We start from the raw sequence: 27,721 nt of genomic DNA on the forward strand, positions 1-27,721 counted from the left end.
GAAACATTGCAAATGCAATATTGTCAAACTCTACCAATTTTTTCCATGTTTGGGCCTCCTTTCTGTTGCTTGACTCGAGTATGTGGACATATCTATTTGGTAGTTGTTGGTGGGCGCATATATTGCTTTATTCAGGTCATTTGATTATAAGGGTCTTGCATTCATAGTCACACGATCCAAGATTCCTTTTTTACTTCTTGATAACCTGTAATTTCATCACTGGTTCTAAACTCTTGGCTGCAAAGCATCCAAGTTTTGGTCTGTTTTTCTTGTTATATCTGGTATGCTGTGTCGGTTGAGGGATTTTGGTTGTTCTTTTGTGTGAGTTACTGTTTACTAATAATTTGTTTAACTGAGAAAAAGATTGCTTGTTCAGGCATCTTCATGGTTTGTTGGTGTGAAATTTTGACTGTAAATATTTTGGCAAATTGAATCAGGAGTTTGACAGGATCATTTTTAGCAGGTATTTGTGGAGATTGACTATCATGCTCCCCAGGTAGAAATAAAAAAACAATAACTGCATGGGTTTCTTATACTGTACTCAGGCACGACTAATTTCATTTCCTCACAGTTAGATTCGAGGACTCTATTTAATCTTGCTTGGTCACTTTCCATCATTCAAGGACCCTGAATTTACAGAGCCACTAATTGCTTGGACACACCACTGGCAGTGGAGACCATTCGGTTGCATTCTTGTCTTAATCCAGATGGCCCATTTAATCAACTGATGTTTTTTCACTATTCACAAAGGTAATACATCTCTTTCTCTGCCTCCTTTGTTGTTTTTCTCAGCTGCTCTTTGTGTCACAGTTTTTAAATTCTACGTACCACTTGTTCAAGCATGTGATTGTAAATTGGAAAGCCAGTGGTCATTACTTCATGAGGGTAATGGGACTCTGGAATTATTGAACATGTTGGATGTGTTGCATATCCATTTAATTACAAATTTTGGTAGGTTTCAAATATTTGATTGGCTGTGGGACTGTAGTTTAGATTAAGTCGGTTGTTGCACTATAATCTCTGGTGAAGACTCAATTATAGTTATCTGTCTTTTTACGAACAGGATAATTAGGTTAGCTTGCTAAACTAAGTATTAATATCCTTTAAGATGTCCACATTATTTGAGAGTTTATTTATGAGTGAACCTTCATGGAGGAAAATGGATACCCATGTTTTAAGAGTATTAAATTTATTTATCACTGTACCTAGATCTAATACTAACAAACATGGACTCAAAATTTCGTAATTATCATCCAAATCCAGTAAACTAGTATTATGATTTCCTCCTTTGACCCTCATGAACTATGAGTTTCACTATTATTTTGATGATCTTGTATTATCTTTAATTTTTGAAATAATTTCATTATTAATGCCAGTAATCTATTTATACTGTTTGATGTAAAACACCGGTTAGGATACTTTATTTTCAACTTCTTAAATAATGAAACCATCAAACGCTCTTTGTGGAGCAAGAGATTATAGAGTTATAGGCGCATGGCATTCATGGTAACTGAATAAGAACAGTGAAAGAGCTAATCTGAAATCTGATTGACGACATTTTGTGTTTTCGCTTAATAGTTAACAATAAATCTTGATCTGGGGTTGCCAAAATTTAGGTTCTGCGAATTTCAGATTCGAGGTTAGCTAATCATCTGCCATAAATTTACAAATATACAAGATAAAAACCGAATCTAAAAAAGAAAACCCAAAAATTGGATAAAAAGTAAAGATAATCTTTTTGGAAAAGAAAGAGGAAGAAGAATGGGCTTAGTAGTGTCAGAGTCATCCAACCGAAGTCATTTCCTCCATACCCACTACTAAGTCCCTACATACATTTTCTCCTACTTGTTGTTATGTGAAGCAAAAAATTTGATATGATGAGGTGAATTCTCTATGCAAGATCTGTAGGTACAGAATCCCAACAGTAACATTCTGTATATGTTGAATCCTGGTTTTGCAATGTACGTACGCACCAATGTATTCTTCTTACTCTTTGGGCATTTAATTACATTAGCCCTTCATTTGGTGGCCCCAGTTTCCCTTGTCTTTTCCACTGCTTCCACCCACACCATCAATCTACCCACCTTAACTTACTCATCTTGCTGCTATAGTAAGTTGTAAGAGTGCTTAAATCTTTCATATTTCACTAAATTAAGAGAGTATGAGAAAATGTAGCTGATGCATTTGTTTCCTCAGTGGTCTAAATAGTCAAATCTTGTATGTCAACATCTTGAGATCTTATCCTTGGTAAAACCTCATCTGATTGACATCTCTTGAGAAGTTGATATCCTGTAGCAATGATACAATAGTGTGAAAATGCAACAATTATTAGTACCCTTCCTTTCCTTTAATGAGGATGAAAAGCATTGACATTATATATAAACAGTGTTGAGCATCTATATACTGTATGTATGTATGTGTAAATAAACCTCATTTTTAATATTTGCCATTCCTATGGTGGACCACATATTAATTGATGAGAGAGATGGGTGAGTTATTGCTCCATGTATTTCACTACAATTTGTGAATACATGTGTGTTGTACACATTTATAAACAATATTTGCATTTTCTGTATTGTCAGGGGCATCATTTCCAATCACTTGTTGACTATAAGAGTTGAAGAACCCTGACTCATCCAAACTAGAATCTTCCTCTGGAAAGATACCATACCAGATCAACTCCATAATAAATGAGCCATTTTTAACATTGTGAAATTTCTTGGGGTTTTGGTTTTCATGGTTCATTCCTAGTTTGCAATCTGGTTAAAAACAAGGTTGGCAGAAAGTCTTGGACCTGAAATGCTCATCCATTAATTGACTACCCCCTTTATTTGGGAAAACTTACTATCCTATCCTCTACCCCTCTCACCACAATTGCTTCAGAATATATCTACTGCATGTGGACCAATCTTCTGACTTTCAGTACACAGGTAAACTAGCTAGCTAGCCTAGGTTAATCCTTTTTTTGATGAGTTCATACCCTCTTTGGCCTTTTCTCTAGCACACCAATACAACTCATGTGTTTTACTTAGTTACCAACTTACCCTCCCCATTGTGAACTTTTTTACCATGCCAGAGTCCATACATATATTTATACATACCTAGATGGTTAATTACTTGCTATATGTACATATACTATCACTTACACCTTGCCAATGGCAGGTGGTGCGGGGTATGTGTCTGTGTGTAAATATGTGATTTACTGGTGTGGCAAGTTATCCCAGATTTTCTGCAACATCCTCAAGTTTACTGTGTGTACAGTAAAAAGATATTACTTACTTCTCCAGACTGACCAGATTTGGCGAGACACTGGAGTTTTCTACTGTTCATTTTCACGTCAGGTATGGGGATGGACCTACCTACTTTCCCACTGAATAAAATGCTACATTTCACATTTTACTCTTATTTATTAAAAGTTGGCTTCCCATATGGGTTTAGGTCTTTGGTGTTCGACACCAGTATATTATGATATGTCATAACAATCGTCTAATACTTAGTATGTTACTAGATGCATGGAGCAACAATTTTCATTTTCATTTTCATTCACTTTAAAGTTGAATCTGGAAACCCTTTTCAGTAGTGTATAAACTGAGTTGTACAGTGAATTTCATTAGTTAGTAGTTGAGAACTTGAGATGCACATCTCATTTCCATAGCTGAATATATATATAATAATATGATTCTACACAAAAACACTCAAAGAAATACTCAACTAAGTTATCCTGGGATAGAGTTGTCCCATTAGGAGAGACAGACAAGAAACTTAAACTATACTCGTGGTTAGGTCTTGCTAGTCAAAACTACAATGGCTTACCATGTGAAGACTACTATGATGCTTTGAAACATGAGCTGCTCCTCCTCCATTAGAGTAATTATAATGCTGGTGGTGGACCTGAGTCTGAGCCTGATCCTCACTCTGGTTCGAACCATCTGCACCTACGCCTGGTGGCTCGTCTGACTGGCATTCTAAATTCACCCCAAATAGCCTCACTGTCTTGGAGTTCCCACCCCCAGCTGTTGTTTGATTTTGCATACCACCTAATCCTCCTCCTCCTATAGTAACAACACCACGTGCATGTATATACGTATATCAGATTTACATTCTACAAAAAACTGTGATCAATAATGTCACTAATCTTGACTTGCACAATTTTCTTTGGTACGCTTCCATGTCGTATTCGCACATATAGAAATATCGCTGAGAAATTACGTGTCGTTTTGAAATTTGTTATTCCAAAAATTTGCAAAATAATTAATCAAATTTGTGTCGTCTAGCTTGGTTGTGTACGAGACCGTATCCGACTAAACATACCCGGTATTCGACTCGAGTAACGGATGTATAACACGGCTAGTCCTAACAAAGGTAGAAGAATCCAAAAAGAAGATAGGGTTTGAGGTAGGCTAGGTTGAATAATACCTGGTGCATGAAGACACTGAGGCTGGTAATTAGCAACAGCCTGCCCATTTGAAACTACGGTTGGATAAGGATAACCCGAGTAGTAAACTCGGGTCCATCCAGCGCCACCACTACTACCCGACTGAGCCACCGTGTTCTCCGATTGAGGCGGAGTGGCGTTCCGCCGTCTCCAGCCCACAAAGAAGCGGTCACTCTCATTCCTGGACCTCTCGAAAACCACCACGTCACCAGCATCAAGTCTTTTTTCTTTAACAAAACGGCTCCAACCTTTAGTCAAGACATAGCTCTGGCTACTGTTCCAGTAAGAGTAACGAAACCTCCACGTCTTCCCCGACTCGTCCTCGAAACTCAGCAGCAATCCCTTCTCCACCGATTCACCGCCGCCATTGGCCGCGAGTGGGAAGTACTTCTCGGCGTGTTGCTTGGGAATGACGAGGCGGTTGAGCTTGCCAACGTCACTGGGTGTCAAGGGCTTCTCAAACATAGAGTCTTTCTGCACGTACACGACTTGCTCCACGGACTCTTCTTGATCTCTGTCCATCTCTTCTGTCTCGGTTTCTTGATTGAGGTTGAAACTGAGAGGGGTAGTATGGGTATTTTGACGCTGGTGGAAGTGTGTGTTTGCAGGAGTTTGTTCCATTATGGGAGTATGATGTTGTTGTTGTGTCCACCACAGTGTATCTGATGGAAGCTCTTGATTAATGGACATATCTTTTTTAAAGAGACTAGTTCTATGAGAGAGAGAGAGAGAGAGAGAGGTTCTCTGCTGGGGAGGTTTGGTTGTGGCGGTGATTATGATTTTGATGTGGAAACTGTGGAAGCTATATAGAGCTATATGTGTGTATGTGTTGGAATAAAATGAGATAGTTACAGGGCAGTGTATGTGATACTATTATATATAATAATGTACTTATTGTGCCAGTACGACGGGTGCTGAAATTCAACTTTTAAGGTTTTGCGTAATGAAAAGTTTCAAATCATTTAAACAAACGACTACTACCATACAAAAGATAAAGGCCCTCGTTTTATTACTTTCGGCCTTTCATCTTATGTATCGTAACAAATAATACCGCGTGTTTCATGTATGGGTTTACTATTTTGTCCCTAAATATTCCGTAAAATTTTCGATCCATAAACGGATAAACTCCGATAAAAATCCTATATAATTTCTGATACATAAACTGATAAACTCTGATAATACAAAAGATCCCATGCACACACTATTTGAATGAGAAAATGAATGGTAAAAGCATTATTGATGCAGAAGGTATGTTGCATCTTATCAACATCTAGGTATACATGTTTTGACTTTAACTTGTCGAAGAATCACGCCCTGTTCAAATATGTTCAACTTTTTAAATAAACTCTGAAAATGTTTGTTCAAAAATGTGATTAAACGTTTTACATAAATAGTGATGGGAAGGGTACAAAGAGAAACAAAGCTGTACAAACTTGAATAGCGAACCATTAATGTGGCTAGCTAGTTGCTTAATAGATGAGAAAACGAAACAGAAGTCCTGCGAAGTCCTCTGCAAAAATAGACCAATTGATCTGCGAATGCTGCTGCTACTAATATGAATGCATGATTAACTAACACGGCATGTTTATCTTGGCTTGGCTGGCTTAGGCAGGATAATCAAATCATGGGACCAACCTGACACACTCATACTTGCCAATTGCCATGCATACTCTCCCGATATAGCCTCTTCTGTCAAGCTGTATTCAGAATTTCAGAGAGCTTTAGTGGTCCTCCTCCAAATGTTCAGTACAGTACAATATGTGTCAACAGCTGAATGTTTCGCTACCAGCCTACCATTCTTATAAAATTTCGAGATGTTACAATAAGTTGTTCATTTTTTATAAAATCTCGAGATACTGTGAAAAGGTGGTGGAATTATTTACGGGAAGTATTACATTGATCTTAAAAGTGCAGAAAGCAAGGTGCAAGCTGTATTTTTAAAAGGTCGGGTACTCACGTATAATAAAATGAGTGAACAGTAAAGTGTGTTGGGATGAGGCGAGTTTAGAGTGTCGGGTGAATGATCAGATCTGTCAGCTTGCCGCCCTATCTGCCTGCTATATATGTGCGTTCAGTTGAATGTAATGAAACGAGAAAGAATTCAATAAAAATTCTAAAACTAAAATTACAAAAAAAAAAAAAAAATTATGCGATAATTGTTCTCAATTTTTTATGATGAAATTTATAAATATGATGAGAAAGTTGAATGAATATCCTTTTCAAAATATGTGAGTTAGATTTAGAGTGAAATAATTAAAGCAATGAAAATTTTAGCCTTTTTTTAATCACACACATTTATAATATACATTTGATTCGTCAAGTTGCCGGAGGTGGGGACACGAAGGCTGGTGGTATTATCCCGCAATGGACAGAGATCCGGAGGCAGGGACACGAAGCCAACCGGTATTATCCCACAATAGCTAGAAAGGTTCGATCTGGGCCTATGGGCTATCCGTTTCGGCCTGACGAGGACGTCAGAAATTTAAGTCGGGGAGTTTGTAACACCCCAGTCCCACATCGAGTAGTGTGGAGACTTTAGTTCAGTTTATAAGCATAAATACTACTACTGATTGCACCAACAAATCATGATCTTTTGGGGGCCTGTGGTGGGCTTGTGGATTACCCAAGTTGTTGCAGTTGGACCAGTATATTTAGACTTATTTTCGGATTCGGATTTCGGGACTTGACCTGATTTTCGAAAAAAGATCGGGATTTGACCCGGGTTATCACACATCAGGATGAGCACAACATAATAATCTGGCCTAGAAGAGATATGTTCTTCTTGCACTAATAGTAATAGTAATATCTATCTATCAAATACTCACTACTAGTAGTAATATCTATCTATCAAATACTCACTACTAATATAAGTACGTACATATTAGACATGATCTGATCTGAGAAAGAAATACTCCCTCCGTCCCAAAAAGCTTTTCTCGTTTGATATGTCGGGATTGTTCATAACATGAGACAAATGACTAATTTACGTCTGATCTGTAATACTAAATATAGTCATGAGTGATCTTGTTGGGTTCGTATTTACGAGTACTTTAATACAGTGAAATTTTTATATTTAATACTAATATAAAATTAAAGATATTAATGATCAAAAGTGTGTGTTGGCAAACGTGAAAAGGGGAAACAGGAAAAGTATATAGGGACGCAGGGAGTACATGTACAGTGTATAGGAGAAAGGGCAAAAGGATTGATGTAGGAAGTGGCAATATAAATCACGTGGAAGAGGACAGCAATATGATTGATGTTAGGCCATTCCTGGTTTATCAACTCGCCAAGAAAAAGATTGGCATCGGGCCTCTCAATCCTCCCCTCCCCCATTACTCCCTCTGTCCCTCTCATTTCTTTACAGTTACTATTTTGGGATGTCCCTCTCATTTCTTTACATTACCATAAATAGTAAATTTTTTTAATCATTACACCCACTATCTTCCCCCACTATCTCATATTTAACAATAAAAACTACTATTACACCCACTACTTTCCTCCACTATCTCAAATCTATTATTAAATATTGATGGGTCCCACCACTTTACCCACTTTTCATCTAACTTTACTCATTTTTCATACATTGTCTTGGTCTCCGTGTCCCCCTCCAACGTAAACAATTGAGGGGGACGGAGGGAGTATTTTATTATCCTTTGCCTTTTTTATTTCAATTAATACCACCATATATTTAATTTCTCATTTAATACTGCAGTCGCTGGCGATAGTCTAAGATCTAGATTTATTTTGTCTTTTCAGCTCCAATCAATTTTTATTTTATATATGTTCTGCCTATCAGTTTCTGAGGCAGGAGTGAAAGAATCTCAGAGTTCGGTTGATCTTTAATTTTCGAGTTGGTTGATCAATTTTAATCGAGTTCAAATTAATTGTTGGAAAGTAATCTAAACAATAAATTTACACAATTTCAAATTAGTTGGTGCAATAATGTTCCTTACTGTAGATATTAATGACTTAATTTCCATGAGAAAAAGGTTGATATATAAATGTGGAGAATGGAATAGAGACAAGACGTATTACGTAAGAAAGGAAAGAGAAGAGCGGGGGTCTCTGTCTGTGTTTATATAAGTAAAAAATTGCAGGGGGTGATTGAAAAATTGAATAGAAATGGAGGAATTGTCTGAGAAAATGAATGGAATAGAAAGGGAACAACCAAGCCCCGTTTAAGTTGCAATCGTGTTCCATTCCACTCCTCGCACATTTTCTCACTCCCTCGCAATCTCACCTGGACCTCTTGTCTGTCTTTATCCCCCCTCCTCTATAATATCTTTACAAACACATGTGACTTGCTTCATTTAACTACTGGAATCTTTTCTTAATTATTAATCATCCATCATTGGTCTGCTTGGACGTCGGACCATATATTATTCAATGGAAAAATTGTCCACTCAACTTGAAGAATTTTCCTTCCGTTTATTTTTTATTTAATTAATTCAACAATAATTTGTTCATCTCCGTTTAGAGGAGTCAGATCTTTAGGGAAAATTGATCAACATAGATATCAAACAATGCCAAACCAGTAATAATTATGTTAAACTTTAAGCTGAGATTAAAATTTCAGATTATGTAATCACTAATTCTTACCTGTTTGAGACTAATATTTGATAAAAAGAATAATTTAAAAAGCATCTAATTCGGAAAAGGGGTAAGCTCGATGAGCTCGGGACACAGCAGAATAAAATAAGGGGCGGAACAAGACAATCCCAACATATATTTGGGGAAAGTGATGACTTGAGTTGTATAATCAAAATATCTGCATTGATTTCCTCAACTTGCTATATTTATGCACCTGGTCCGTAAACACCATCTGTGATGACCTGCATATCTATCTTCTTGTTTTTTCTATTCAGGCCCCGGTATTTACTAATCGTACCCTCGACACTCAACATGTTTTGCTGTAGGAATTATTAAACAATACTATCTGATTTATGCTCCCTCTGTCCCATTTAATTCTATACGTTTCTTTTTCACTGCTCGACACGTACTTCAATGCTCTTATAAAATATAGTTCTATAACTTATTTTTAAAATTTTCTTTTTCTGAATAAATATATAACATTCAAACTTTTATTCAGAAAAGAAAAATCATAAAAATAAGTTATAGAACTATACTTTACAGGAGTATTAAAGTCCGTGTCGCGTCCCCGTTCCCCAATGTATATAACTCACGGTACGGAGGGAGTACTAATTAAGTTCCGTAATTATCAGGGTGATGAGTTTGTTAATTGTAATGATTCGGAATAAACCAGTGCAGTGTAACAACACAAGTGTCCAAAAATGTACTTAAGAGTTAAGACCAAGATCAGTGTACGCAAATCTAAAGGTTGATACGCATCTTAACTAAATATATTAACGGCCACATCTCTGAGCCCTTGAATTAGGGTAGAGTTTATGCATATATCCTCGTAGTAATGGAAATGTGTGTGCCTATATTCATATCTCGTTTCTTTTCATTTTATTAGATTTTAGTACAGTGTATCTCAAGGCTCGACAGAACGAGTTAAATTAAGAGGTTGATAAAAATCTGATTAATTTTGAACCGACTTGGGATTAGGAAGAGATTAAAGGGGTGGGGGACCTTGTGGTACATTACATATATACTCCCTCCGTCCCCCTCATTTGTTTACATTGGGAGACGGGGGCTCGGCACGCATTCTAATGCTCTCGTAAAACATAGTGTGGTAAATTATTTTGAACTTTTTTTTCTTCTGTATAAAAATTTGATGTTTAAATTTTTATACAAAAAAGAAAAAATTTAAAAATAAGCTATACAACTATGTTTTATATGCGCATTAAAATGCGTGTCGAGCAGTGTGAAAAAACTGTAAACAAATGAGGGGGACAGAGGGAGTAAATGGGCGCCATAGGTCTGTCTGGCTTGGTTGGCATGGACCATTGCGTTTGCTACTCGCACCTTCTTTCGTCCTTTCTCTTGCACATTTTTTTTTTGACATTTTTGTTTTCTGTCCGGTTCTCGGTAATTCATACATGACACATAAATATAATACGAAACAATTCAAAAGAAATAAGCGTTTGAATTTAAATTTTTGATACATTAACACTAAAAATATGAATGAAAGAGAAAATACACTGTGAATAACAGTTTGCTACAGATTTCAGTTTGAATATATAATCCTAATCCAATAGAAACCAAATTAGTCTAAAAACTAAAAACTAGTTTCCGGACAGTTTTTTATCATTATTTTTAATTACAGAAATTACTAATTTGTATCTAACATATCACTAATTTATATATAGCATATCTCGCGAATATAATATATATATATACACACATATATGCAACATATATGATCATCATCTTCACTCAAATCGTAATAATGGACCTCTTACCATCATTACCAAACGTTTCTATGACTTGTCATCATTGTCTATCATCACCAATATTCACATACACTTTTCATCATAACTTACAAAACTAATGACTACTTACCATCATCATACAACTTCTCTTGCGGCTTCCTACCACCAAGAACCTTCCTACAGATGAAATTAATCATCTATAATCGATTATCAATATTTTGATAAGTAGATTTTTCTCAATTTTGATAATAAAAATTGATGTTTACACACTGTATAAAAACAGTAATTAGTGCAGTATAAATTAGTGATATCCGTAATTATAAATAGTGGTAGGGAAACTGGTTTCTAATTTCTATTTTAAGAGTGGTTTCTATTTGATCATGAGCATATATATATATATATATATATATATATATATATATACATATATATATAATATACGAAAATATAGCAAATAATATAAATAAGTTAATGTAAAAATATTTTTTATATATGTAAAAGAAATATATTTATATCAAATTAATCGGTAATTAATCGTGATCAATCATCATTAATCACCGACTTTTAAAACAGAGTGTACAATACGAAAATGTGCAGCGCTTAAATTCTACTCATGCAGAACACTTTGAAATCTTTGTGCTCTTCTGACATTTCACGCCGCCGCAAATTAAAGCTGCTCCCATTTGCATGCATGTTAATGAACCGGCCCACTACACTAATTTATACGTACGCAGAGCTTCCGACACATCAACGCACGCATTTAAAAACAACGAGAGTCATAATTTAATAGTTTTAGCTGGTAATTGCAGTCAAAATTCAGCTGCGTCTCTGGCCATAAAATACTACAGTATCACCGACTCATTAAGGACGCAAGCTCCTGATATTCACAATCACCGTGACAAATTTATCAAAAAGGTAACGTGAGTTCATAAAAATCCATAACAATATTATGATTACAACTCCCTGTGATTTGGTGATTATAATATTTTTCTTTGTAAAAAAGTTATGTTTCTGTTATGTTTTTGTATTCAAAATGAAAAATTTCTGGTAACTTATAAGTCACGTTATTTAAACAATTATGTTAGCTTATAAGTCCAAACCAACTTATCACTTTTAATCTATTTTTTTATTTTAAGTAATAAGTCACTTGTTTTAAGTCCAGCCAAATAGTCCCAATAATTCAAAAAGTCTAGGCAACGAAGACAACAAAATGTGGTTTAAGGCTGTGGAGAGAAGAGAGACACGAGAAAAAACGAAAGCAGAAAGCCTGATTCTGACACAAGCAGTTACGAAAAATAGGCCTAACCCGCCGCTAGAAGCCCTACCATCACGGCTTTACTTAGATATATGTACACATACGGCTGGTAGCTTGGCTACTGCCTACTTATCATAAATCAACACATTCGATTCATGCCACCTCTGCCTCATTTACCTTCGACCTTTGTTAAAAGCTGACAACACCGGCCTCTTGCATTTTTTCTTGTGATTTCTCCGTGTCGCTATAATTGTATTACAGTTTTCTAACCATTACATATGCCGCCAGACCTTGATCAAGGAGGTTTACACTCGCTAAACATTATAGACAAATTAGACATCACCAGCTAGATATCCCATGTAACAAAAACCAGCTACAAACTGCTGTCAGAACCATTTCCAACAATACATGTGAACACATTTAATTACGATTCTTAGCAATTATAATTACAGGACTATGTAGATAGAGGTATGAGTTATCGAAATCATATGTGAATTTGTCTTCAATATAAGTAGCTAAAAAAATTCTATTAATTAGCACGAGGTCTTTAAAAAGAGTCCGTAAATAAATTGATTTTAGACTTGATAACGATGTAGAGCAAACAATATCATCAGAGTCGATAACAAGTTGAGGAATCAAAAAAGAAGAGTGAAGGTATAAGGAAGATAAAAATGATTTGTCTTAGATATAAATTATCATAGAGCTCTGTTAGTATGTTAGTATGAGGAAGCTCTTGAAAATAAATCTAATACTATATGTGCGCTCATAGCGCAACATCATTACTAATATGAATTTAATGGGTTTGCGCGGTCCAACAAATGATATCAGAACCGATGACAAGTTGAGGAACTAGGAATGAGTAGTGCAGTATAAAAAAAATATGATGATTTATCGCTAAAATGTTCTACTAGTATGACGTCTTTTGAGAGGATCACAAAAATAAATCTTTATGAATTTGACCGCAACTCAGAACGAACAATAGCATCAAAGCAGTTGGCAAGTTGAGGAAACATACATAATTGGTGACTATATATAAGAAAGATAATAAATTTGTCTTGAATATAACAATGAAAGAACTTTATTAATACGACGTCTTTTAAGAGGAGACCGATGAAAATTTATAAAAATTTATAAGACTTGATCATGGTAGACTATTATGAAGTTAACAAGCGTCTCACATCTAATATACTCCCTCTGTCCCCCTCATTTGTTTACAGTTTTTTCACACTGCTCGACACGCATTTTAATGCGCATATAAAACATAGTTCTATAGCTTATTTTTAAATTTTTTCTTTTTTGTATAAAAATTTAAACATCAAATTTTTATACAGAAGAAAAAAAAGTTCAAAATAATTTACCAAACTACGTTTTACGAGAGCATTAGAATGCGTGCCGAGCCCCCGTCCCCCAATGTAAACAAATGAGGGGGACGGAGGGAGTAGTCATTAACAAGGGTCACGCGTTTAATATACTCACTCCGTCCCGTGGTTGTTTACGTTCAGTTTGCACGCATCTTGAGACTCCTATAACGTATAGTTGTATAACTTTTTTCTAAAAATTTTTAAAAAATAAAAATTTAAATATCAAATTTTTATTCAGATAATTAAAATTTGAAAATATATTATGAAAATATACTTTAGATGAGTGTGAAAAAACGTGCCGAAAAGTAACGTAAAGAAATGAGGGAGACAAATGGAGTAATCACCGGAAAAAGAAACGTGCTGCAACCTGTGAACCTTTTGGGACAAAACAATGTCTAATTAGTCAGGATTTTTGAGATGATAATTGATAATTATGTGGGACACCGTCAAATAGTATTAGCTGTACCGTCCACCATATGTGACGCCCAAGCCGTGCTCCTAAAAGTATGTACCAGAGTCCACAGGTAAGATATACACGCGCAGGTGAATTCAGGAGGGAAATGGCATTTTGGCAACGAATTGAAGAAAGGCGTGCATTTTGTGACGGACAACGGATTAATTGAATTTAAATGTGGTGGCCCCATTAAATATCTGTATCTATCATTTTTCTTATCATACAAATTTATTATTATCTTTTGATACAAGAAACATATATATATATATATATATATATATATATATATATATATATATATATATTATTAGGTATGGTGGAATATATTGTAAAACTATTTAAAGTCTTTTAACTAGTATTTTAATAAAATTGAAGGTGCGGAATTTAACGCATATTGAGGATCTAATAAAATGTTTGTATTATAAATGATTTGTTATGTAACAATATAAATTTGTATTATATTTTAATTCATAATTTTGATAAGATTGATCATTACTTCATATTCTACTTTATACATGATAATATTATTCCCATTCCCACTCCACCTCCAAAATAAATTATTTGATTTTCATATACAATAAATATATAAAACATATATTATTATGTGTGTTGAATAAATTATTATTAACGATATACACTTTGAATACTAGCAATTTTAATATTTTAAATATTAAAATATCAATAAACATATTGCTAGTGTTTATTGATATTTTAATACTTGGTATAACTGGTTTTTTTCTCGATCAATTTCAACAATCTTCATTGTTACTTTGTTCGGGTACATATACTATACATTATAAATATATTTACTTTTGGCACCCGAATTAAGTTAGGAAAAAAGAAGGAAAATATAGAAAGAGAAAACTGAATTTGTATAAAGATTAGCATGCGGGTGTTGGATGTAAAAGGGAAAATAGATTTTTTTGTCACCGAACTTAGTATATTTTTAGAAACTTGCCACTCAATTAATTTTTTTTCCCTTTTAGTCACTGATGTTAGGTTCAGAATTTTTTTTCCCACTAAAGTTAGGTTCGGATTTGATTATTACCATTATATTAATTCTTTGTAGTATTATTAAAATATAGTGATAACCCGTAATATTTTGATAATTTGATATATGTCTATCTTTATATATAGTACTTTTATGTACCAAAAATCGTTTATCTTCGGTAATAAGAGTTAAACACGTATTTTACGGTTTCTAAAAGTGTACTCTCATAAATTATTTTATTTTTTCTTCCGATTAAAATTTTAGTGTTTGAATTTTTATACACAAAAAGAAAATCTCATAAATCATCGAAAATTAAGTTTTTCTCTCTATTTATTTATCTTTATCTTGAAAATTATAATATGATAAAGTTATTAAAAATTATGAGGATAAATTTAAGAGAGATCTTAGGCTGAAGTAGGTGATTGAAACTTTAATAGTGAAAGATGATGCATCGTATCACTCAATTAGACTTTATTTTATCATGGAGAGCATAAATTAATTGAAGTCATTGATTCCATACTGATGATTTAATGAATTTCTAGAATTCTAATTACGATTTTTCCTAATTTTAATATTATATAACCTCATTTTATGTTATTATTACTATATACAAAGATATAAACATACATTATATTATCAAAAAATTATATACTATCATTATGTATTAATGATGCTACAAAAAATTATCACAATGCTAATAATCATATCCGAACCTAAGTTAGTGACTAAAAACAAATCCAAACCCAACATCAGTGACTAAAAGGAAAAAAAAATTTAGTTGAGTGGCAAATTTCTAAAAACATAATAAGTTTGGTGACAAAAAAATCTATTTTCCCGATGTAAAAACAGAAATGAGGAGATATCTGACACGTGGCACATGATGCTGTTGGGGTCCTGGGTATAACAAGGGTAGTGGGGTAGGCGTGGGACCACACTGAAAGGAGGAACCCCCTACAAGAAAAGTTAAAGGGTCTAGTGTTGAGTGGTCCATAGGAGAGGCCCATAACCGCCCATGACCATAAATGATTGTGGGTTTGAAAATGACCCAAATAGTGAACTAAGAGCAACCAAACTGCTCCTTAGCTGTTTTTGTTGACAAAAGCTAAACCAAACTCTACCCCCTGACTAAATTGAAAATGAGATCTTAGTTCAGATGAAACTATCTATTTCGCTCCAACTCAACTATTTCTATCAAATTATAGTATATACCTTATTCCGCCTCCATGAATTATTATACTCTTTCAATACATATATAAAATTAATACATATATGTTCGAATCATAATAATAACCAAATACACAATTATTTGGAAACTTAAACACATGACAGATTCCTAATTTTTTAAATTTTTTTTTTTAATGAAATGATTTTTGAACAGTGCTGCTCATTTTTCTGGGCATGGCAATACGATATGGTCCACTACATTGTCATCTTTGAACATTGGAAAAGTAATACTCCCGTCAATTTTGATATCCATCTTTTATTTTTTTTAACGCATATTTTAAAATATGTTAATTGTTTAATCAATGATGTTATTTTTAGTTTTTGTTTAACAAAATTATTATATCAATATATTTTTTTAAAATATTATTTGAAAATAATATTTATAACTTGTGATCAAGTATGTTAAAACGCGTGTAAATAAGTTACCAGGCAAATACGGAACGAGCGTATAGCAACTTTTCACCGATTAGAATCTTGGGCCTAGCCTGCTGCGTGGTATAAATTGGCATGTCATTTGGCACATAAATTCCGACGTAAAAAGCTGAATAAATTAGGACAGAATTAGCCCAAGTTCAATTTTTCAGTGCTGAGCCCAATGAAGAGATACAGAATTCTCAAATGGGGCGTCCGCTTCAGCCCAGATTTTAAATTCAGCGCTGAGCACAGAGCCCGTTGATACATCCCAAATTAGATGAGGTCTGGGCACGTAATTTAAGGTGTACTATAAGCTTATAGGCCGTGCAAGGCACGGGAGCTTTTTAATTATTTATAAACCTTTTAAATACATTTTAAATGGTGTGAAAAAATTTAATTTATAAATAATAAATTAAAATTATATGTATCATGCCAAAGTATTAAATTATTATCAATTTTTAAATTATTTTAAGTAAAATATGTGACGCCAATTCTTATTAGATTATATTTATAAATGTATTTTTATATTAGAATTATTATGTGATTAAAATTTTTTTTTTAAAAATTTTTATGGTTCGAGATTAAAATTGATAAACACAGTTTGTTTTGAATTAAGACGATGAATCATAAACATGTAATAAGATTGTAAAATTTGTTTTGGATTAAGAAATTATTTTTGTATTCGTTCCTCACATAAATCGGGCTTATTAATTTTAGAATATATTAGATAAAAATAATTTTGTGACGACGCGATTTATATGATTCTACAAATAAAATTGGTAGTAAATATTTATTTTCGAATAAAAAAAATCATAAACAGGTGAAATATAGAATTTGTTTTGGATTCAGAAAAGGAATTATAAACATGCAAGTAGATATCAATTGTCTTATGGAATGGAAGTTAATTTTATTCTAATCTAACGGTGCTTATTTGTTCAATATACGATCCGATGGATAAATCTAATTTTGTGACGGTGCGATTTATACGATTCTACAATTAAAATTTGTGGGAAATATTTTTTTTGTATTAAAAAAAACCAAAAACACATGAAAGACGGAATTTGTTTTGGATTCAGAAAAGGAATTATAAACATGCAAGTAGATGTCAATTTCCTTATAGAACAAAATTTAATTTTGTTCTAATCTAACGATGCTTATTTGTTCAATATACGATCCAACGGATGATAAGTTTTTGGACCATAAGACCATGCGACCAAATTATCTCCCTTACGCTTATTATATATAAGTATATAATAATTGACCGTATAGTTTCGAAATTTATTTTTTAATTTTTTTTTAAATGAAAATTTCATATTTAAATTTTTATTTGCAAAAATAAAAAATATAACTATGCTGTCAATGAACTTTAAAGTGTGTGCTTACTGTTTGCTGCGTCAAACATAATCTAATTCTGTCCTAATCTAAATCTATTGGCTATTGCGATGCCTGGAGAATGATGATTTTGTTTCGAGATAAACTTCTTAATCCTACATGAATAAATGATATGAAAATTATTATAGTTTGAACAAATTTGCTGCTAATTTTTGGTAAACCAGGCATCGCAAGAGCTGGTTGAGGGTAAAAAACTAGACCTATGACACGTACCGACAAGAACATTTAGGATTACAAAACCTGGCCGAGCTTACAAACAAAGGGCCTGTTCACAACTTTGAAACAGAAAAGAACTCGTTTAATTAAAATTATAAACATTCTTCAATTACAAAAGATGATTTTTGTTTAAGATCGTATTTGTACAGGTTACAGAATTCGACACAACTTTCTACAAAAATTTACGAAACCACACTTTTCTACAAAAGTCAAGTAATTTAAAGATAAAGAGGGCTTTTGTTATGTAAATTAACAGGATGTTAACTTCGCAGTTACAGTTGTCATTCGCAGAATTTTGGCTCAATTTTGGTTGATGATCCAGCTAAATCAGAGTACGCCTTTGCAACAAACTGGATCAACAACCTTACTAAATAAGAAAAGATCTCACCTTCTTGATCTTCTTACCATCTGTCCTTCCCCTCGCGCTTCCACCAGCCTTGATTTTGAACCACTACCCTGCACGACAGGAAGCCTCTCCTGAACTAGTTGAACAGGATCATTTGGATGCCGTGATTGTGCCAGTTGGCGGACTGGACTAGGAAACTCTCCGGCTGAACCTGTCCTAGAACTCGACAATATCTGGTCCCTGAGACCCTTCACGGATTTATATCGCTGCAAATCATCTCCATATCCTTTTCGTGGAGTTTGCTTTTCAAACTCAACTATTCTCTCCTGATTGAGCGCATCTCCAGATTGCTGCATAGTTTTGGTATGGCCACCCCATTCAACCCCATCTGAAACGCTCCTCTGAATTAAAGTGATTTTCCTTGGAACGTCACCAGAGATAGAATTCCTGCCTCTCATTTTGTCATCGACCGAAACTCTTCTAGTATCATGAGCAGTGGTAGACGTGTGGTTCCATTTAAAGCTCTTATTGTTGTTGTCCATGTTCAATTCTATAGAATGAAGATCGCTTTCCCTGGAATCCTCATCAGTATCAATCTCATTCTCTACCTCTCCATCATCTTTATCATCATTCTGATCAAAATCAAAGTTCATCCTCTTTAAGTAGGTAGGAATCTCATCATTGTCCCCAGTAGTCACTGGACGAGCACCCTTTTTCTTAGGTTTCTTGGGTCTGAGAAAAGCTTCAAGTTGATTCCTCAGCTTGTCAACAACTGCATTTTTCTCTTCAAACTGGTGTTTAGCTTCTGAGAGTTTCATCTGAACTCTTTCTTCTCTCAACTTATCAGCTAACTGAAGCATCTCCCTTTCCCGTTCAACCTCTTCGTGAGCTTTTGCAGACTCCCTCTTCAGCACTTCAACTTCAGCCCTATCTCCACCAATATCTGCCGCTAATTCATCACAGACTTGCTCCAGTACCTCTCTTGCTCTCTTCTCGCTCTCTAGGTCTTTCACTGTTTTCAATAATAATGCTTTCGTATCAGCTAGTTCTCTTCCAAGCTTTTTGTTGAAGCTCTCAGAACGACGTCTTAATTTCCTCTCCATATCAAGTTCACCTGCAATAGACTCAATAGCAGCCTCTACTGCTTGTTGCTGTTTACTTTTCCACGATGCCTTCTCTTTAGCAAAACATTTGACCATAAAATTTATTTCATTTTGCTCAGAAAGCTGTTCCTTTATAAGCCTATTCACCTGCAGACGAGTTCTTTCGAGCTCAGCATGCAAGGCTGAGACTAGAGATGCACTTGATGTCGGCGGGTCATTGTGAGACCAGATGCGGACAATTATTTTCAGCAACTCTCTAGATGTGGTCAAAGCATTACTAACATCCTTTAGTCGGGTCCTAACACCAATTGCAGGCCCACTGGGAGTCTGGGCTTGTGATCTAGTTTCAATCTGCAGTAAATTGACAGAGTGAATAAACTTCAAACACATACATTTTTAAGCTTACACAGATAAATATAGTTGGAAGCGCAAAAATATATAAAAGGAATATGCCGTTACCTCCATCAGACTTGCACTGCTACGAGAGTCCACTTGCCCAACAGTTTCTAATGAAAGTCTATGCCTCTGAGAAACTGAGGGTGTCCTCCTCTGAATGCTACCCGCAACAGACCTATCCATTCTCTGCAGATACAGGCCCAGTGGAACTATTAGAATCTAAAACAGTTTGCTGTGGTAAAAACTCCAGCAAAGGCACATAAGTCAACCACAGACCATATTACAACAAATGACTAAAATTCTGAGCATTAGATGTATTGCTTCGTTTAATAAACAGTTCAAAATATAAATACAGTATATGCATAAAGACAATAAAATTTTAAGTTTCAAACAATGAATTAAGTTCCAAGAATCAAGAAGCTCATGTATTCGACTAGATTTAAATAGCTAAAAACTAAAATAGTTAAGCAGCTCTCTTAAGCTTATTGCATTTATGGTTAAATCTGGAAACCAATCTCAGAAAAGAATAAATTTTTCCAAGAAGAGTACGAAACAGAGTGGGTTCGCATCTCAAACATATGACAATTTTGGTAGTATTTTCATGTTATCAAAACAAGCCCTAAACTTAAATATGACAATTTGACACCCGAAACCAATTCTTATCATTGCTAGTTACTAACATGACACATATTTCCATTTGGACACTATTCCTAGTTTATCGAATCCAAGGAACCTAAAAATCCACAAAATATCAGGATAGCCCATCAGGAAACAGAAGGTGAAATGTACTAAAACCACCCGTAACTAACTAGACAGACATGAATCAACTAAAAGTAAATTATTTTAAGCTGAACAATTATCAGAAGCATCTTGAATTCACCACAAGTCCACAACTATAAGAACACAAGAGCTAGCATTTCTAGTCAGAGAGATACAGACAACTGATACAAGTCATTTTCAACATAATAAACAAGCTCAACCCCGGGTTACATCTTAATCCATTGACAATAATCGAGTCTGGCTTTGGATCATGTGTCGTGTCCGACATTGACACCCCTAGGCCTGTTCCTAATTTCTACCAACCGAAACAACCTTAAATTAAAACACATACATAAACCAGCCTATATGTCAATTCATCCACCAAATCCTTATATATTACAATATAGAAACAACCATAACAACATCAAAACATAGGAAGAGGAAAAACCCACCTCAGAAACAGGACTATGTGATGGATCAGACAAATGAGGAGGTAAAGAACCAGAAACAACAGACCTCAATCTCTCTTTCTTCTTCATAATCTTCATCTTTTCTTCAATTACTTTTGGCATTTCATTCATTTCCCAGAGCGTAGCAGCCAATTTTCTCGCAGACACAGGCCTAGACTTACTACTCTCATACTTCGGCGACTCAACCACACCTCCACTCCTCAACAACGACGTCGTTTTCCACGTCGGAACCGGCGTGCTGGATCTTGACCCGAGTCCTTTCCGGGTCTTATTACCCACTAAAATGGCCCGTTTAAATCGATAATTGTGAAGCTTAGATGATGTAGAAGACGAAGACGAGCAGCCCCTTTTCCTAATCTTGCAAGAATCATGGATTAAATCTTCCATCACATGATTATGTCTCGACATTTGAGGTTTCTTGAATAAAGTTTGGACCTTTAGACACTAATACTTGTGCAGGTATATAAAGATTGGATTTTGAGTGGGGATTTCAAATGGGTTTGTCTAAAGAAGCTGGTAGATCTGAGAATTGTGATTAGAGATGAGAAAGTGATGAGAAGAATCCTAAGAAACATAGGAAAGTTGTGACCTTTGGTGAAAAAGATAGATACAGATACTGTGTGTATAGCTAGTAGCTAGTACTTAATGGAGGAAGCGGGAGTAGTAAAGAATATGAGAATGTAGATACAAGTGTAGTTGTATGTATAATAATAGTGTAATGTGATGGCCAATGGGGTGATGAAGTAATGAGTGAGGGGAGTAGTACAATATACGCCTGCTGATGAGTTGGGGCAGTGGCAAAAAGGACGACGAGATAGTTGTAAATTGTCCTAATTTCGTGTGAGCTGTCACTACCCTTTTTATCATTTTTTTTTAATATGAAAAAATAAGTTAGAGCATCTCCAACGGCGTTGGTTATAATCGTCGGCTAAATTAAAACTGTAATGTTGTGTTTGGTTGGGGAGAATGGAATAGAATGAAATGAGTAAAATTATTTGAAACTAATAGAGATAGGTGGGAAGTTTTGGAATAAATGTAAGTGAGGGCAAATTGCTATGATAAGATTTGAGAAGAAATTGGGAGTAGGAGAGAAGGGAGCATTCCATCTCAAATTGAACGTATGATCTCTAGCCCATAATGTAAGGAATGGAATGGAGGAAGGAATGAAATTTGTTAACAATTGTCCGTAATATAGTTCATTTTTCATTCCATTCCTTCCGGAATCATTCACCCCAACCAAACACAACATAAGACATTATGTAAAATTTTCTGAACCTGTAAGACATTTTGCTTCAATGATACTGGTTATATTGGTTGGCTATAATTTAAAAATAGTATATTATTAATATTTTAAATTGTTAAAATAGAATATATCAGTTCAATATGGTAATAAATGATGTACAATCTTCCTACCGATTTTCTTATAGACTTGTAAAGATTCGACAAATTTAGCCATCCATAAGAAGTTGGCTAAATTTATAGACAACAGGTAAATATGGTTGGAGTTGAGTTTTTGGAGCTGTTGACTAATTTTTTTTATTTTAAGTATGTTAACTCACCTTTTAACAAAGGGTTTTAGATGGTTGGAGATGCTCTTATACCGCTTCTAAACTCTAAATTATTCCCTCCTCAGCAGATTTATTTTACATGATACTTTTTCGAATCTATTTTTAATATAATTTTAATAATTAATGATTAAATTTAATTATTTATTTAATTATTTATTTTAAAAATAAAGTATAGTCTTTTTCTCATATATTAATTATATGCTAGAATTGTCATTAGGTATCTTACTGAAAAATAAAATAATACATGTGAATAAAGATAAAACTTATTCTCAATGTTACAATTTGTTATGTGTGTTATTTCACTTGAAAAAAGACTTATCAGAAAATAAGAAATGGGGGAGCATGATTCAAGAACTTGTTCACTTTTGAAAACAATATCAAAATATTTGTCCTTATATTTTCAATGCAAGTCTTCTCTAAGTGCTTTTAGTTTGTATTTTCAACATTAAATTTACACCGCATTTAATTATTTGATCTTTGTTTTGTATATTTAAGACTAAAATTACAATAAAACATATTCGAAAGCAAGCAAACAGGGTAACTCATGGATTAGCTAGATTGCCTTGTATGATTAACTGTTTTAATGTTTTTACATTTCCTCCTACTCACCTGGTGGAAATTTGTATGCTTGATGCCTCTTTTGAATGAGAAATTTCAGGTGCTTTCAAAAAAAAAAATCACAATAAAACTAAATTTTAGGCAACATGGTAAATGTAATCAATATAATTTTACATAAATTTTGTTATTAATATTGAAAGTATATATGTGTGTAAATTTTTAAGATTGGAGTATTATTGTAAACGAAAGTAGTATCATACTTTCCCGTGAATTGTACATGTTCAGAATAAGAAAAATAATAATATTTTTCAGATATCAATTATTTTTCAGATATTATTAATACTTCCGAGTGGATTGTATATATTTGGGATAATAATATTTTTCTTATAAATAAAGAAACTGAAAAATATTTATTTATAACTACTATCATTAATACGCTATTTGAGAAAAATATTTATAAATTCATGATAAATATGTATAATGTTTCAGCTACCTATTCACTGTTTGTTGAGATTATGCGAAAGAATAAAAGTAAACAATTCGTCTCAACGTCGGTGCACTTTGAATACGATTGAGCGATTTAAAATTATTATTAACTTCTTAAAAATTAAGTGCGTGAACTAAAAGGTGTTTGATATTTGGCGAAATTTAAACCAATTAAGTGGGAATCAATGAATGATGGCCCAATTTAAGTTAAATTGACGATGGATACCGACGAAAAATGCATATGCGAAATGGATAATCATAAGTCAGAGTAGGGCTGGCCGTCGATTTTAATATTATAATTTAGACCGTTGGATGAACACTGGTTAAACGGTATTTAATTGTTGATTGTATTTAAAATACTAGAATTTGAGCAAATTCGTTATTCTTAAATTTAGCTTTTAAGCATGACACAGATTCTAGTGGCCTAAAGGGAAAATCACTAGACAAAATGAGGGGACAAATTAAATAATAGAGGCTGATAAAAAAACATAGTTAAACTAAAGCTTAGAAGATTATATACATGATGACAACATAATGGTCAAGCACGCTTGATATTCGATAAGGATTTGGGCGTTGTAAAGATTATCCAACACATGGAAAATCACTTTTTGGTTGCATTTCTTTATTGAACAAGTAATTAACGTTTCAACAAAGATTGACACATTCCTTATCCCTGTTTCGTTACAAAAGTTCTGTTAATCGATTGATGCCCTTCATGATTATAGGGCACGTTTACAGCACTATATATTCAGGGAGCTGGCTTTCTTACAGCATGACAACAAAGATTATCGACTAGTTTTTCAAAAAAAAAAAAAAAAAAGATTATCGACTAGGGGTCTTCTTGAGAGTGCTACTCAAAACTGTTGCATCATTAGATAAGTGATGATAAATAAAAGTACAAGGGGACTAGTGTAACTTTTAAGCAAAAAAATTATTATTCAGAAACGTTGTTTTAAATTTAAGAAACAGTTTCTTATCTGCAAAAACTTTCCAGTAAAAAGCACTTAGGTTGTGTTCACTTGGAGTGAATGGAATGGAATGAATTTTGTACTCTAAAATGGTGTTCATCAAACAAAATGTATATAATTTTCATTCCTTCAATCATTCCAACCTTATTATTTTAATCACCAATAATCTACACACCACAGAAAATGTGACTTGAGATGCATTACTTCATAATTAAATCTACTAATCTACACACCATTTAATAAACTACACCACACAACAGAGAATGCGACTTAAGATGCATTCCTTCATAATTTATCTACTAATCTACACACCACACCCTTAAGATGCATTCTTTCATAATTACATCTAATAATCTACACACCACACTGTAGAATTGACGCGCTGGAACAATATGTACATAAATATGAATTTTCCCCTGGCAATAATGAATAGCTACTGAAGATGCACATAAATCGGAGATGATAACAAGTATAGGTGCTCGAGTACCATAGAGGTCTAGAAGCACAAGTAATTCTATAAATTCTTTCTCAATAGTTAGGATTGTCTGAAAAATGCTCTACGTAATAGGTAATCATGACTAGGTAGATGTATGTATGAGTTCAAAAATAACCAAGAAACCTTATTGATCAATGTTAAGTTTAGTTAGGACAGATGAATTTGATGAAGATGGATTTCTTGGACGAGAAGTGCTCTAGCCCGATTAATAGCAGCAAAGCATAGACACAAGTGTTCCTCGAGATCGGAGAGCTGGCGCAGGAAATTCAGATGATTCTTGTAAAGCTGCTTTGCTACCTCTTGGATAGCATGTCTGTCACTACCCCTCTCCAATCCAAGACGAATGAGAAGCTTATCCCCTTCGATTTCAGTATGCAAACGAGCCACCAGGCGGTCTATAGTATCTAAGTCATTAAGCAACACATACGTGTTCTTCGCAGCAGCATCAAGTAATGCCATATGTGCAAGCTCTTTCTTAGTGACATTTGAGGGAAGGAATGTTGAGCATAGAGGGCAGGCAACCAGCGCAACAAGTGCGTGGGTGGCAATGGCAACAGCAGATAAGGTAACACCAACAACTGTCCCAATCAGACAAATGGCACAGCCAACAGTGGCACGTCGAACAAGCCGAATCCTAGAGCGGGACTTGAGGAGGCAGGAATCGAGCTGCCTTTTCAGCTGGGAGAAAGAGTTGCGCATTTCATCGAAGTTATGAAGGTCAGGGTTGGGGAAGGGATTATCTAAGAGATCGAATTCAAGGAATACTTTAAAAGCTTGGTCACACTGTGACTGGTTAAGGAATTCAGAATCAGAGTCAAGGGGAAGGACAGCAATTAGTTTGTGTAAAGGGGTATAATGAGAGCGTGCACGCTGTAAACCATGGTGAAGGAGGAGGCAGAAACGTGAGGTCTGCTCACTTTGTTCAAAATAAGATGATATAAGGCGAGTGAGGGTGCTGTTCTTAGCAGATTCCAATGCCTCCTGGACACATTCTCGATTTGGGTTTAGGACATCTTCTAAAATTTGCCCTTCTTCCTGTCCATCCAAATGCTGTGATTCTACCTCCTGCAGATCAGAGTTGTCAGGGTATAACTTGGACCGTATCTCTCCATAGGAAGTTGTTTGCACTGCAGATTTATATGCATTGCTGAGGTTGACTGTAGGAGAAAGTTGATCACTTGACCCTGGTGTACCCTCATCTGAAGTTCCTGCAATAAACTCGAAAAGAAAGTGTTGGAAGATTATTCTCATTAAAGATTGACAGGGTTTATGAGCTAATACAGAACTGTACCTTGTAAATGTGGTGACAGAGGATGAAGATTTCGGGCAGTTGCTAATGGTGTTGGCCTCAAACAATGGAGCATCTGGGATTATAGACCAGACCCGGTCCTGTGATAAATATGTTAGCAAACATTGCCACTAAAAAATGCCCAGTACAAGATTCGGGTTTTAGACTTTAGTATTAACAACAGGCCAATCAAGATGACTTATACATCTCAACATCATATTTTCTCAAAGTATGATAATCTACTGTATAAACTGAATAAAACTATGCATCCTAAACCTGTAGGCCGTGTTTGTTTCATGGGATTAAATAAGGAATAGGATTAATAATCCTGTAAAAAATTTTAATCCCAAACTTACTTTCTAATTAATTTAGTTCCAATACATCCTAAACCAATTGTATTGAACAAGGCAGATTACCAGAGACTGCAGCTCCCGATGCTAATCAAGGCATGATCATATATATTCGGCACATCTAATATCTTGCCATTATTTATTATTAAATCTATTTATAGTGTTTTGCAGTATCAACATATAAATCATGACATACATCCAAGTCTTAACAATCACAACTTTAGGAGCAATTGTTTACTCAGCACTATCTGGAAGTACAAGCACAACAAACAAACAAGAAGTATTCTTTATACAAAAAAGTTCACCTTTTTTTTTTTTTTTAATTTTGTAAGCCGAAAAATCCCAAGTTGAATCAGCAAAAGAATAAACAGACTAAACCCCAAATGTATCTAAATGATTAAAATCACAACATTTTGTTATACAAACTAAATTTAACCGAGAATGAAGTGAATTCGATTGTACCGTAGCAAGAATTTAATCTTCAAGATATTTACGGAGGCGTTGTTTGACAAATTCACCGCGGGCTTTGGTGCGCGCTTGTTGCGGTGCTATGTTTGTGAATGAAAGGTGGACTCCGACGGCGAAAAGAGCGGCGCCGGTGACGAAAAAGACGGCAGACACAGCCAATTGCTTGGGCGTAGGCGGGTATGACCACAGTACCATCACCACCACTTCTCTCTTTATGTTCCTCTCGGTAGCTTGGCTTAGCTTGTCCAGTAAGACTTTTTTGTTCTTTCTTTGACCGTTATAAACCCCCATTTTCTCGCTTATTAATTTCTCCTTTTATTTTTCTCAATTAATTCATAAAATAAATTATACAATTTTATACTTTTCTTAATTATTTTAGAAATCA

The 27,721-nt window shown here is 34.5% G+C and overlaps 4 protein-coding genes across 5 annotated transcripts; all 4 read right to left on the bottom strand.

Annotated features, from left to right (window-relative positions):
- Positions 1–1,692: 1,692 nt before the first annotated feature.
- LOC108224963 (B3 domain-containing protein At2g36080) lies at positions 1,693–5,125 on the bottom strand. Its single transcript, XM_017399736.2, has 3 exons — positions 4,417–5,125; positions 3,814–4,052; positions 1,693–2,289 (listed from the first exon to the last, which is right to left on the bottom strand). Exons 1-3 carry the CDS (start codon positions 5,123–5,125, stop codon positions 2,239–2,241), a joined length of 999 nt encoding a protein of 332 aa, XP_017255225.1. The 3' UTR covers positions 1,693–2,238.
- A 13,015-nt stretch (positions 5,126–18,140) lies between these two features.
- On the bottom strand, positions 18,141–21,931 carry LOC108192905 (uncharacterized). 2 transcript variants are annotated; one of them, XM_017359439.2, is made up of 3 exons: positions 21,137–21,931; positions 19,989–20,111; positions 18,141–19,880 (listed from the first exon to the last, which is right to left on the bottom strand). In XM_017359439.2, the coding sequence occupies exons 1-3, from the start codon at positions 21,560–21,562 to the stop codon at positions 18,465–18,467; spliced, it is 1,965 nt and encodes a 654-aa protein (XP_017214928.1). In that variant the 5' UTR covers positions 21,563–21,931; the 3' UTR covers positions 18,141–18,464. The 2 variants fall into 2 exon arrangements, with proteins under 2 accessions (XP_017214928.1, XP_063935855.1); XM_064079785.1 differs by having other exon boundaries at positions 21,201–21,341.
- Positions 21,932–25,155: 3,224 nt separating this feature from the next.
- Positions 25,156–27,371, bottom strand: LOC108225087 (UPF0496 protein At3g19330). The gene is made up of 3 exons (XM_017399902.2): positions 27,331–27,371; positions 26,522–26,619; positions 25,156–26,438 (listed from the first exon to the last, which is right to left on the bottom strand). Exons 2-3 carry the CDS (start codon positions 26,592–26,594, stop codon positions 25,378–25,380), a joined length of 1,134 nt encoding a protein of 377 aa, XP_017255391.1. The 5' UTR covers positions 26,595–26,619; positions 27,331–27,371; the 3' UTR covers positions 25,156–25,377.
- LOC108225088 (uncharacterized) lies at positions 27,343–27,531 on the bottom strand. Its single transcript, XM_017399903.2, has one exon. The coding sequence runs from the start codon at positions 27,529–27,531 to the stop codon at positions 27,343–27,345; it is 189 nt and encodes a 62-aa protein (XP_017255392.1).
- Between the last annotated feature and the right edge of the window lie 190 nt (positions 27,532–27,721).

Source organism: Daucus carota, chromosome 6 (assembly GCF_001625215.2).
Source record: "Daucus carota subsp. sativus chromosome 6, DH1 v3.0, whole genome shotgun sequence".
In the NCBI taxonomy this organism is placed as follows: domain Eukaryota; kingdom Viridiplantae; phylum Streptophyta; class Magnoliopsida; order Apiales; family Apiaceae; genus Daucus; species Daucus carota.

Excerpts from the sequence above, each read along its gene's own strand:
- LOC108192905 (XM_017359439.2), bottom strand. The coding sequence starts at position 21,562 with ATGTCGAGACATAATCATGTGATGGAAGATTTAATCCATGATTCTTGC. Across the intron at positions 20,112-21,136 it reads CACATAGTCCTGTTTCTGAG|AGAATGGATAGGTCTGTTGC; the intron begins GTGGGTTTTTCC and ends CTGTATCTGCAG. Across the intron at positions 19,881-19,988 it reads GCAGTGCAAGTCTGATGGAG|ATTGAAACTAGATCACAAGC; the intron begins GTAACGGCATAT and ends AATTTACTGCAG.
- LOC108225087 (XM_017399902.2), bottom strand. The coding sequence starts at position 26,594 with ATGCTCCATTGTTTGAGGCCAACACCATTAGCAACTGCCCGAAATCTT. Across the intron at positions 26,439-26,521 it reads TCTGTCACCACATTTACAAG|GAACTTCAGATGAGGGTACA; the intron begins GTACAGTTCTGT and ends AGTTTATTGCAG.
- LOC108225088 (XM_017399903.2), bottom strand. The coding sequence starts at position 27,531 with ATGGTACTGTGGTCATACCCGCCTACGCCCAAGCAATTGGCTGTGTCT.
- LOC108224963 (XM_017399736.2), bottom strand. The coding sequence starts at position 5,125 with ATGTCCATTAATCAAGAGCTTCCATCAGATACACTGTGGTGGACACAA. Across the intron at positions 4,053-4,416 it reads TCAGTGTCTTCATGCACCAG|GAGGAGGAGGATTAGGTGGT; the intron begins GTATTATTCAAC and ends TTGTTACTATAG. Across the intron at positions 2,290-3,813 it reads ATCATAGTAGTCTTCACATG|GATATCAACTTCTCAAGAGA; the intron begins GTAAGCCATTGT and ends TCATTGCTACAG.